This window comes from Hemitrygon akajei, chromosome 7, assembly GCF_048418815.1.
Source record: "Hemitrygon akajei chromosome 7, sHemAka1.3, whole genome shotgun sequence".
In the NCBI taxonomy this organism is placed as follows: Eukaryota; Metazoa; Chordata; class Chondrichthyes; order Myliobatiformes; family Dasyatidae; genus Hemitrygon; species Hemitrygon akajei.
The window spans coordinates 176,727,557-176,740,046 of NC_133130.1; the positions used below are offsets into that span (position 1 = coordinate 176,727,557).

At 39.2% G+C, this 12,490-nt stretch overlaps 1 protein-coding gene across 2 annotated transcripts in view; it reads right to left on the bottom strand.

Annotated features, from left to right (window-relative positions):
* traf1 (TNF receptor-associated factor 1) overlaps positions 1-12,490 on the bottom strand; it is a 55,927-nt gene that overhangs the window by 12,448 nt on the left and 30,989 nt on the right. For both annotated transcript variants that reach the window (XM_073052667.1, XM_073052666.1), the window contains exons 5-8: positions 9,322-9,483; positions 7,764-7,835; positions 3,723-3,791; positions 190-711 (exon numbers count right to left, since the gene is read on the bottom strand). In XM_073052667.1, the coding sequence (XP_072908768.1) occupies positions 190-711; positions 3,723-3,791; positions 7,764-7,835; positions 9,322-9,483 (825 nt within the window). The remainder of the gene's footprint in view (positions 1-189; positions 712-3,722; positions 3,792-7,763; positions 7,836-9,321; positions 9,484-12,490) is intronic.

The following is a 12,490-nucleotide window of genomic DNA, read 5'->3' on the forward strand; positions in this document are numbered from 1 at the left end:
ATGTTGACTAATCTGCAAGTAGCTAGTTAGAACAAAGCTCTTAAAACTTAAACAATTAGATGGTTAACAGAACGAAGAGGGAGGAAAGCTCTTTTGCATCTATTAATAAGTGTTAAGATTTTCAAATAAATGACGTGCTTTCTACGACATGTAGAAAACAGCATGGAAATACCTAACAAAGTACTTTACCTTGTGTTCCAAGGCTTTAATGGCATCTTGGTCAATCTTGTTTTGTCTCTCAAATGCAACCATTGTAGTATGAGTCTTTTCGACTTCTCTGTTTAAAACGGTCACAATATTTTCAAATGTCTGGATTTTTCGTTCAAGAGCATCAATTTTATTTTGGCACCCGGCTAATACTTGACCAGAGTACGGTGGTGCCTGACAGTCTGAACTGTTAGTAGAACCAGAAGCTCCTTCAAATTGATCAGTTTCCAAGTCTCCATTTGATTCCACAGCAACCTGGCTGCGTAAAGTGAGTAACGAACTTTTGTATGACAAAGACAACATATTCTTCTCAATTTCTTGGACTCTGAGCTGCAGCTGGGTAACCACTGAGGGGACAGCAATTACTGATGCGTCTTCATCATCGTCAGCAGCGCTGGAATTTTGCAGGTAGTTGGCTTTTATGGTATCGACAAACTGAAGTAACAATGCAAGATGTGTGACAGCTGAATTGTTTTCGTGATCCTTGAGACGCTCTTTGCCACCCTTTGTTAATAAATACATATAGTTAAAAACTGCACATTGAATAGGGTAAAACTTAAAATAATTTTCAAGTTATAACTGATTGAGCAGTCCTCATGTCATACTTGGAACAGTTCATTAAAAGCAGTGTACTAAATAACCCCCAAGGGCAGACACACTGACAGGGGATGTTCAAGTTACAGTATTCACCAGTCGTCAACTCCAACCTCCATACCTCTCTAGCAAAGCCAGAATGAGGGTTTAAATCTGTCTCCACCTGGCCTAGAAGGGCCAGGAAATTCTGGGGGGGGGGGGGGTTAGGGGGATATTCTTGTGACCAGACCATAGTTATTATTTCAGGCAAACACGAGGAAATCTGCAGATGCTGGAAATTCCAGCAACACACTCACGAAGTGCTGGTGGAACGCAGCAGGCCAGGCAGCATTTAGTGTGTTGTGTTATTGTTTCATGTGCAGAATTGTAACATTTTAAACAGGGATTCTAGCATCCTACAATAAATGCCTTAGTTAAACTCACAGACCAGGGTCCACATGCTCAGATGAATATAAAAGAATAATACCTCTCCACCAGTGCTGTTGCCTGTGTAGGGTGCCATGTACCTGCTCCCACTAAACCAACCATTATTTTAGGATCCTTCAAACTGTCCCTCTGGTCTTTTGGGGCCATTCTGCTGTCTACAAACTGATGTAATGGTGTGAGTGAAAATAAATGAAATTGTTTGGAATGCCTGTGTTTAGAATCTTTATTTTTTTAAATGAGTTATAAACCAGTACAGCACACTAACTGCAGAAATTGCTTTGATCAGCCAAGTGAGCGATTGTTTTACTGCTGGGGTGTGTAAATGGTGAACTCCCAATAACTGCAAAACGAGGCGGAGTGACTAACCGGGCAAAGGAGCAAGGTTAGCATGAGAATTAGCACTGCCAACCTGTTCCATTGCTGCAATATTTGTAAGGCAGGTTACAGATTTCTACATTATATACAATAGCTGGATGCAGAATGACATTAAAAATATTAGTTGTATCCTTCCTGTAAGGCAGCCAGGCACATTATACCAAAGAAAAATGAGCCCCATATTATAAAGGTAGGTAAACTGTGAAGATCGTAGCGAATTCAAACAAAAAGATTCATAAACTAGTTATTTGGGGTTACAGGAGGCCAAAGTAGTAAGATATTTTTAAGATATTTTTAAAAGATATTTTTCCCTACTACTTCTTTTTTCCTATTATTACATTGCAGAAATGTTATAAAATAGAAGAAAAACCAGGCATTTTATTAATAGTTCTGCTTTAAAATTCACAGGGAATTCAAAAAAGAAATGTCAGATTCTTAAAAAGTCTATGAAGAAATAAGTCATTCATACATTCTACAAATTATTTTAACACTGCAGGTTAAATTTTCCTACAAGGGTTATAAAAGATAATCTACGATATCAATCTCTGACGTGTCCATTTTCACTTTCAGATCATGTATTTCATTTCAACAGCCAATTATCTTGATTAAGAACAAACATAAGAACATAAGAAATAGGAGAGGGAGTAGGCCATCTGGCCCATCGAACCTGCCCCATCATTCAATAAGATCATGATTGATCTGTCTGTAAACTCAGTTCCATCTACCTGCCTTTTCCCCATCACCCTTAATTCCCTTACTATGTAAAAACCTATCTAACTGTTTCTTAAATATATTTAGTGAGGAAGCCTCAGCTGTTTCCCTGGGCAGAGAATTCCACAGATTCACCGCTCTCTGGGAAAAACAGTTTCTCCTCATCTCCGTCCTAAATCTTCTCCCCTGAATCTTGAGGCAATGTCCTCTAGTTCTAGTCTCCCCTACCAATGAAACAACTTTCCTATTTCTATCTTATCTATCCCTTACAAAATTTTGTATGTTTCTATAAGATCCCCTCTCATTCTTCTGAACTCCAGAGAGTATAGTCCCAGGTGACTCAATCGCTCCCCTTCATCCCTGGAATCAACCTGGTGAACCTCCTCTGCACTGCCTCCAAAGCCAGTATATCCTTCAAGTATGGAGACCAGAACTGCACACAGTACTCCGGGTGCAGTCTCACCAGTACCCTGTATAGTTGCAGCATGACCTCCTTGCTCTTGAATTCAATCCCTCTAGCAATGAAGGCCAACATTGCATTTGTCTTCTTAATAGCCTGTTGTACCTGCAAGCCAACTTATTGCGATTCATGAACAAGCACTCTTAAGTCCCGCCGCACAACAGCATGCTGCAATCTTTCACCATTTAAATAATAATCTGCTCTTCTATTATTCCTTCCAAAGTGGATGATTTCGCATTTACCAACGTTGTATTCCATCTGCCAGACCTTGGCCCACTCACTTAATCTATCTATATCCCTCTGCAGACTCTCCATATCCTCTGTACAATTTGCTTTTCTACTCAGTTTAGTGTCATCAGCAAATTTTGCTATGCTACACTCAGTCCCCTCTTCCAAATCATCAATGTAAATGGTAAACAGCTGTGGGCCCAGAACTGACCCCTGCGGCACCCCCTCACCTATGACTGCCAACCGGAGAAACATCCATTTGTACCAACCCTCTGCCTTCTATTGGTTAACCAATATTTTGTGTATTGTGTTTTGTAATACAAAGAAGTTCACTCCATTTTAAACCCAACATCATTGAAAATGTAGTCTTCACAGCATGTGAAATGTTACAGGAAGTACCAATTTTTTTCCATATTCTAAAACATTTTCACCTTTAGTCTGAACATGAACCTATAACTCATGTTCTCAGTATTTTTAGTATTACTTATTTTTTTCTTAGTTGCTTGATTTATCTTCTTTTGCACATTGGTTGTTATAATTTTTTGTTGTTTATAGATCTTCATAGATTTTACTGTATTTCTTTATTTTCCTGTAAATGCCTGCAAGGTAGTGCATGAAGGCATATACATACTTCGATGATAAATTTACTTTCAACTTTGAAATCTCATGAAGGAGAATTAGAAAATAGTTTACAATTGCTTTTTAAAATAAAGAGACCTACCTTGAAATTGCAGCCCAATTCTGCATAACGACAGCTATCACGGGTCCGGTTTCCTCCAGGAGAACGAGACTGTAAAATAAATATTCACCCAGCAATTACTTTTAATTACAGGTCGTTTTTTTAAAAAAATGTTGAATCAATGAAAAATAACTCCATTGTTTAAGTAATCCTCATATGGAGATAAGAATTTAACCAGCCTTTGTCATTGAGATTCCCCTTTACGACATATTCATAGCAATGCCACGCAGCTGAAAATGCCATGGCTTTTAACTCTACTTAGTATTTGGAGTGAAGATATATTAAAATAATCAACAGAAGGAACAACATCTGCTTTTCTTGTTCAATGGTTACTAAGACCAATGCAAAGAAGGTGTGCACCGTAAAAACATATTTTAAAGATAATCTGACTACTTAATACGTTCAATATTCATTGGTTGCCCTTAGACTAATTCTGTAAATAAGAATTTGGAGAATATGGAGAGCCAACCCATAAACACTACCTCACTTTATTTTTGCTTTCTATTTGCACTACTATTTAAGTTTTAATATATATTTCTTATTGTAATTTAGAGATTTTTTTTCATGTATTGCACCATACTTCTGCCTCAAAACAACAAATTTCATGATATATGCCAGTGATATTAAACCTGATTCTGACTGGTTAGTCAAGAGTACAGCCACAAGTGGTACAAGTCAGAACATTTGCAGCAAAGAGAAGCTCAAAATGAAGCATACTTTAAACTTGAAAAGCTATACATTTAACACAAGAAAAATGCCACTGATTGCACTAATAACAAAATCTTATGGTTTTCATAAATGTGCAGACTCCATTAAAGTTGTCAGGCAGCACCCTACAAAGTATTATTACTAGCATTTAGAGTAAATTTAATTGGTGGTGCCAGTTTTTATTCCAATTAGTACTGTTAACAAAGACTTAATTTATGTTTCTGATGCTACACAGTAGCACAATAAATTTAATAGTGACCCCAGTAAGCTTAAAAGGAGTGTGGGACCAGGTCCCCAGTGAGATTAAGGAGATGTGTGATTTAACACCCATTGAATCAAATGCTGAATCACTGAGATTTCTGAACAATTAAAGACAGTAGATTTTTAGAGTTTTAATGTATATAATGTTACATCACCCTCACAGAAGGTAATTAAACAAAATTTGACAGAGGGCCTAACACATGATATTAAGCAGACACAAAGCGGTTCAACGTGGAAACATTAGAGGGCTGGGCAAAGGATTAGGTGACAAAGAAGCTCTGAAGAAAATTTTAATGTGTATGAGGCCTGGATTAGAGGTTAATACAGATCCTAGGGATTTGTAGGCTGGAGGAGTTTATAGAGACAGGAAGTCATGGAATTTGGGAGGGAATTGGTAAAGTGGCTTATTGTTGTCACATGTACTGAACTATGGTGGAAAATATGTCCTACATACCATTTATACAGGTCCATTCATTACAACGTTGAGGTATTACATGGTAAAACAGTAACAGAACACAGAATAAAGCACTCCAATTACAGAGAAAATGCAGTACAGATAGACGGTGCAAGGTCATAACAAGGTAGATTGTCAGAAGTCCATCTTATTATACTACAGAACTGTTCAACAGAAGCTCTGTTGAGCCACATGGTAAGTGCTCCAGCCTTTTGTATCTTCTACATGAGAAATTCCGCAGATACTGGAAATCCAAAGCAAAATGGAGGAACTCAGCAGGTCAAGCAGCATCTATGGAAAAGAATAAACAGTGGACGTTTTGGGCCAAGACCCTTCTTCAGGACTGAAACAGAAGAGGGAAAGCGCCAGAATAAAAAGATGTGTGGAGCGGAAGGAGGATAGCTAGCTGATAAGTAGAGGCAGGTGGGTGGGCAAGGTAAAGGGCTAGAGAGGAAGGAATCTGACAGGAGTGAAGAATGGACCACAGGAGAAAGAGAAGGAAGGGACCCAGGGGAAGGTGACAGGCAGGTGAGGAGGCAAGGGGCTAGAGTGGTGAATAGAAGAGAGGAGAGGGGAAGGACAAAGCAATTAATATTCATGCCAGACGGTGTTATTCCTCCACCCTTGCCCTAAGGGTGGCCTTACCACTGCACAAAAGAAGGCCGTGGACCGATATGTCAGAGAAGGAAATGGAAAAGGAATCGGAATTAAAATGTTTGGCTACCGGGAATTTCCGCTTTTGATGGGTGGAGTGGAGGTGCTCAATGAAGCAGTCCCCCAGTTTACGCCAGGTTTCACCAATGTCGAGGAGGCCAAACCGGGAGCAGCCAGATGACCCCAGCAGATTTGTAGGTGAGATGCTGCCTCACCTGGAAGGACTGTTTTGGGCCGTGAATGGAGGTGAGGGAGGAGGCGAATGGGTAGGTGTAGCACTTTGGCTACTTTCAGGGATAAATGCTGGGAGGGAAATTAGTGGGGAGGGATGAATGGACAAGGTAATCACAGAGGGAGCAATCCCTGAGGAGAGAAGTGGGGGAGGTAAAGATATGTTTGGTGGTGGGAACCCTTTGGAGAAGGCAGAAGCTGCGGAGGACGATGTGTTGGATGTGGAAGGTCATGGGGTGGTAGGTAAGGACAAGAGGAACTCTATCATTGTTAAGGCGGCAGGAAGGTGAGGGGACCACAGATTTTCGGGAAATGGAGGCGATGTAGGTAAGAGCAACATCAATGATGGAGGAGGAGGAAATCTCTGATGTCCTGGAAAGGAAAGCAGATACGGCAGAGACAAAGGAATAGCATTTAATCTTCTGTCCGGGGGAGGGGGTGTGGGGTGAAGAAAGAATGTCCAGGGTGAGTGAGGACTTTTGATTACGCTAGCTGCTTTATTGACACAGCAAGAAGTGTACACAGTGTCAGTGGAAGGGAGGCTGGTTTCTGTGATGTACTTTGTCCACTACTCTCTGCAGTTTCTTGCAGTCATGGGCAGAGCGGCTGCTATACCAACCCTTGATGAATCCAGATAGGATACATCGAGAAAAACTGGTAAAGGTCAAGGGGAACATGCCAAATTTCTTTAGCTTCCTGAGGAAGTAGAAGAGCTGGTGATTTTTCTCCTGTCGTGTTAATGTGGTTAGATCAGGATTAACTATTGGTGATGCTCACTCCATGAAACTCAAAGCTCTCAACCCCCTTGACCTTCGCACCATTGATGTAAACAGGAACATACAATAGTAAACAGGATAGAAAAGTTATAAAATTAAGATGTTCTTGTAGCTGAAGCCAATATAGATCAACGAGTACAGACAGAGTTGGTGAGGCAAACTGGACGTGGTGCGACTGAGGATGCAGTAAAGCTCAAACTTATACAAGATGGGAAGGTGGGAGGGCAAAGTGGACAACAGAGAAATGAGATGTTGCAAGAGTGAAGATGGACGGTGTTGTAAAAATCAAAGCAGGCTATCTTAGTTTGGAAACTTGGTTCAGACAAGATAAATATCTAGGCAGCAGTAATGCTATCAAACTACCCTGCCAGATAAATGTCCTGATAGGAAATAAAATAAAATACAGAATAAAGAGGCTATTTACTTATCTGAAATCACATTTCCATATTTTTTCCTCCCAATATACTTCAATCTCATGAACTTTGTGACTCAGGATCTTATAGACTCTGGCTCTACTTAACCTGATTTCTCAAACTTGTTGCTCTTATCTTTATAGTGATTGGGAAGTGTAGGTAATATAGTCATGCCCCCTTTTATGTATAAATATTTCAAAGATCACACAATAAGAGCGTAAAACCCAGCAGGTTTTCCTTTCAGTTTCATTGGGATCAATTTTTGCACTTTTCACACTGTCCTTACTAAAATCATTCAACCAAACAGACCCAAGTCCCCCAACCATCCTGGCCTCAGTTCCGACAGCAGTGCTTAAATGTCAACACAAGAGATTCTGCGCATGCTGGAAATTGAGAGTAACACACACAAATTGCTGGAGGAACTCATCAGGCCAGGCTGCATCTACGGAGAAGAACAAAGAGCCAACTTTTCGGGTTGAGACCCTTCATCAGTGTCTAAACATCATCAGTTAATGAGCAGTTTTACCTTTTCTTTATTGGCCAAGTCAAATTTAAAAGGTTTTTTCTCTTTGGACGGAGCTTTTTCACACACATGCTTCTGAAATATGAAGACATAAAAAGATGACCATCATTCTTGAGTTATTCACTAGAATAAACAAAACTAACAAATTACCATATCCATAAATATTTGGTAAAGCTCAGCCACAGTGAGCCTTGATCTCAAGGTACTCTTGTTATCACATACATTTTAATATGTTGGACAAGTTTAAGAATCTAGGCAGAAGCAATCAAGAGGTAGGAAGATCCTTCACTGAGAGAGATGATGTAAATAGTCAACTACTCTATGGAATATTGAAAGGCCTACACAGAGTGGATGTGGAGAGGTGGGGGAGTCTAGGACTCAGAATACAAGGACGACCCTTTAGGGAGGAATTTCTTTAGCCAGAGGGTGGTGAATCCCTGGAATTCATTGCCACAGATATCTGCAGAGGTCAAGTTATTGGGTATACTTAAAGTGGAAGTTGATAGGTTCTTGATTAGTAAGGGTGTCAAAGATTACTGAGAGATGGCAGAATGGGGTTGATAGGGATAATAATTCAGCCGTGACAGAATGGCCAAACTGTCTAATTTTTTTCCTACGTCTTATGGTCTTGTGTATTGCTAGATCCACTGTAACATATGTGATGGTTGCTCCAAATCTCAGGCATTTTCAGTGAAAATTTTAAAGCAGCAATAGATATTAATTCTGTGCAATTTGATTGTTAGGTTAGTAATATTCTTTTAATAATCTATAAAGATACAGAAGAAACGTAATAAGAGTACAGTAAAACCTTAAGCAGGGTTTAGACACTAAAGTTCACAATCACTTTTCTGAGGAATAACTATAAATGACCCGTTTTGAGTTGGGCCTGCTGTGACATTACAGAGGCTTTGGCATCACCCTCAAAAACATCTATAGGTATTAGAAACTCAGATTGGAATTATCATAATGGAGTTAAAACATAATTTACACCTGCTAATATAAAAACAGAAAGTGCTGGAAATACTGTGTTGTTGAAAGACAAATTGAGTTATTTCTTCAATCCAAACTGCTTGTGTTTCCAGAATTTTCTGTTTACTCCAGATTTTTTTTTAAAGTTTCACTCATAGTTCCCAACTTTTCAGCTTTCCTGAAAATGAAAAACTAAAGAGGTTGGAAATCTGAAATGCAAATTGATTAGTTTGGAGAAAGGATCTTGGACCAGAAACATTAATTGTGGTTGTGTATTTCTATTTTTTTTTCAGCTTTACTAGGTCCTCTAAAGATATGGATCATTGAGGAAGCTAAAATTCAGAACTTGGACTTCTGAATGAGACCAACTAGCTCAATTTCTCATGTTACAACCTATCACATCTAATTCTAGGACAGGACAGCTGAATTATTAAATCACATTAAATGAATCATACAAGAGCTCAAAGTATAGAAAATGTTTTTCACCAGTATAGATTAATATAAAAGTATATAACTGGATGAATTAAGAATATACTAAAAATCAGTTTCTGTAATAAATGCTATTCTATATCAAGAAACATTGCCACCAAACCTGTAAGTCCTTCATAAACATTTTCGTTTCACATTGCTGACATTCCACCATATTGTTTTTACACTCTTTTTCCAAGTGATCTGCCAGTTTCTTCCTTAAAACCATCAATCCACAACCCGTACTGCAAGGAATCAGTGAAAATTCACACTGAGTTACATGATCCTAGAAATAATAATTTAAAAAAAGTCAGAGAACTGACATCAATTTCACAAGATGCAATAAGTAAAATCTTAAAAGTATCATAAAACAAACCGCAACTCGTTATTTAAAGCCAAGGTTTAACTACAAAGGCAATACTAGCAAAACAACAAACTTCACAATTTATGTTAGTGACAATAAACCTGATTCAGATTTTTGGGTGTAGGTCCAACTACCCTTGTATTGTTCAGAACCTTTTTTACTTGGTTTTTGGTGGTCTGATCTTGGTTTCTCACATAATCTGGAGCCAAGTGCCACAGCTCTGAGCAGCTAATTAGGAGACTAATATAGGTTAATTAGAACATAGTTAAATCGCTTCTCTTAAAAAAAAAAGTCAAACATTTTTATAACATCTTCAGTTTCTGGGCATCTCAAATTATTCTAGATGAGGTGATGGTGAATCACCTTCTTGAACCACTGCAGTATGTGTGTGGTGAGAGCTATCATACTGCTGTTGGATAAAGAGTTTCAGGGTTCAGAACCAGCTTTGATAAAGGACAGGCAAAATAATTCAAAGTCAAGAATAATTGGCACTGTATCTATCCACCATGGTAAGTAAAGAATATTTCACCATGCTACACACTTGTGCCTTGTAGATGGCTGAAAAAAAACTTGTGATGTCAGAAGATGAATCACCAGCCCATGACCTACTCTTGTAGTCACAGTTTCCATGTAGCCAATCCTACTGAAGTCCTGGTCAGTGGTAAACCTCAGGAAATTAAGACTATGGGGTTTCCCAGTGCCAATGCTACTGAATGTACATTGCCTTGCTCCTTGGTGGAGTAAATGACTTTTGCTGTTCATCAATTGTCTAAGTCTTGCTGCATTCACACATGGGTTATTTTGCTGCTGAGGAATTGCAAATGGACTTGAGCACTGTACAATCAGCAGCAAACATCAACAGGTCCAAATACAGTGCAGAGAAGGTCACTGATGAAGCAGACGAAGACGGTTAAACCTAGGTACTGCTCTGAGGAACCTCTGCTGTAATGTACAATTGGATGATTGACCTTCAACAAACACAACCATCTTGTTCTGTCCAAGGCATGACTCCAGCCATTGGTGATTGCTTTCCCCTTTAGTTGCTCAACAAGTTCCATTTTTAACCAGGGTGTTCCTATGCCACATTAAGCCAAATGTTGCTGTGAAGCGGAGAGAACTAACCTACAGAATCCAGCTCTTTGATTATAAGCTCTGCGGAAGTCTGGAGTAGTTCTGGCAAAACCCAAGCTAGTGACAGTGAGCAGATAAATGGTGAACATCTGTTGTTGCCAGCACTGTTGAGAAATCATTCCTATTTTTTCCCAGGTAAACTGATAGTAAAGAAGACCGTATGGGGATTGGCCAAAATGGATTTGTCCTTCTTTTACCCAGGGTGTACTTGGGCAATTTTCTACACTGTTGGGTAGATGCCAATACTGTATTTACTGCAGTTGGATTTTGGATCTTCAGTACACTAGCCAGATTATTGTCGGTTTCAAGTGTTTTTCTGTTCTTATTTCAGATTCCCAACATCTGTAGTTTTTAAATTTTAGATCATATGAATTTAAATAAGTTTATGTAAAAAACATATTAAACAATAGTGTGCAAATTTAAATTCCATTGTGTCAGTATATACTTGGTGCCCTGTGTATGTAAGACACTCAAGAGCTGGAAGAATTCTGAAGAGAATAGAGAGACATGTGAGTTGTATGACACCAAAATGACCTCCTTGGCTCAACACATCCATGTCATTCTCCGTGCGATGAACAAGTGTAAGACAAAGACTTCTTACTGCTAAGTTCATAAATTCAGAGTTGAAAATGATGGCAATCCCAAGCTATCTTATTATATGTTCCAAAATCCAAAACATTTCCGGCCCCAAGCATTTCAGGTAAGGGATACTCAACTTGTACTTTCTTCAGCACCTCATCTATGTTAACACTTTCAGTAACTATGGACTTAAATCCCATGATCCCTCTGTTTTTTCTTCCAGAGATCCAGCAAGGAAAAAGACCTTTCAGCCTATTGGCTCGACAACATTCCTCAGTGCCCTACCATCAAATGTATACATCCTATTTATTTCTGATTCCCGAAATACCTCATCTTGCACTTGTCAAGGTGAAATTCTATCTCCTAGCGGTCCACCCAACTCTCCATCTTATCTAGATCAGGGATAGGGTTTCCCAGACATATTTTATGCCATGGACCAATACCTTTAAGCAAGGGGTCTGTGGACCTCAGGTTGGGACCCCCTGCCTTAGACAATCTTCCTCATTTATCCTTAACTTGTGTCATCCACAAGTTTATTAATCATAACTCCTGCATTCATACCAAAACTGTTAATGTGTATCACAAAAAAACAGAGGTTCCAGTCTACTTTCATATGCTATTCTAATGTCATATGGCTACTGTCCACTGCCCCACCATCAGCCTTTGTCATTATCTGCTCAAAAAACTCAATTTGTGAGACAGGATTTCCTCATCACAAAGCCATGTTGACGATCCCAGGTAAGACCCTGCTGTCCCAAATATAAATCTTATCCCTCAGGATGTTTTCCAATAATTTCCCTACCACTTATGAGAGGCTCACCAACTTGAAGTTACCTGTATACATTACAGAAGAATTAAACACTTGGGAAATGTGTCTAGAAATTAGAGTTCACTTCTGTTGGTGCACTAAACACATGCTAAATGTAATGTTAATACCAAAGCTAATTCCTAGAAAAAATTCACACTTTGGGGGAAAATGTGTGAAAAAAGTGTAATGACATTCAGTGCATAAATTAATTCACATATGTGGGTTTCCTGCTGATATTCTGGTGTTGTGTGCTGTGGTTTCCGTTGGGAACTCCATGCATTTGCCTTGAGACACTCAGCTGACCACTGGGAACAAGTCAGAACCCTCTCCACGGTGGTCAAAATGGAGTAGATGTATAGATCATCACTGAGAGGAGGGAAAAGGTCAAGGAGTAGGAACATGTTGATCTCC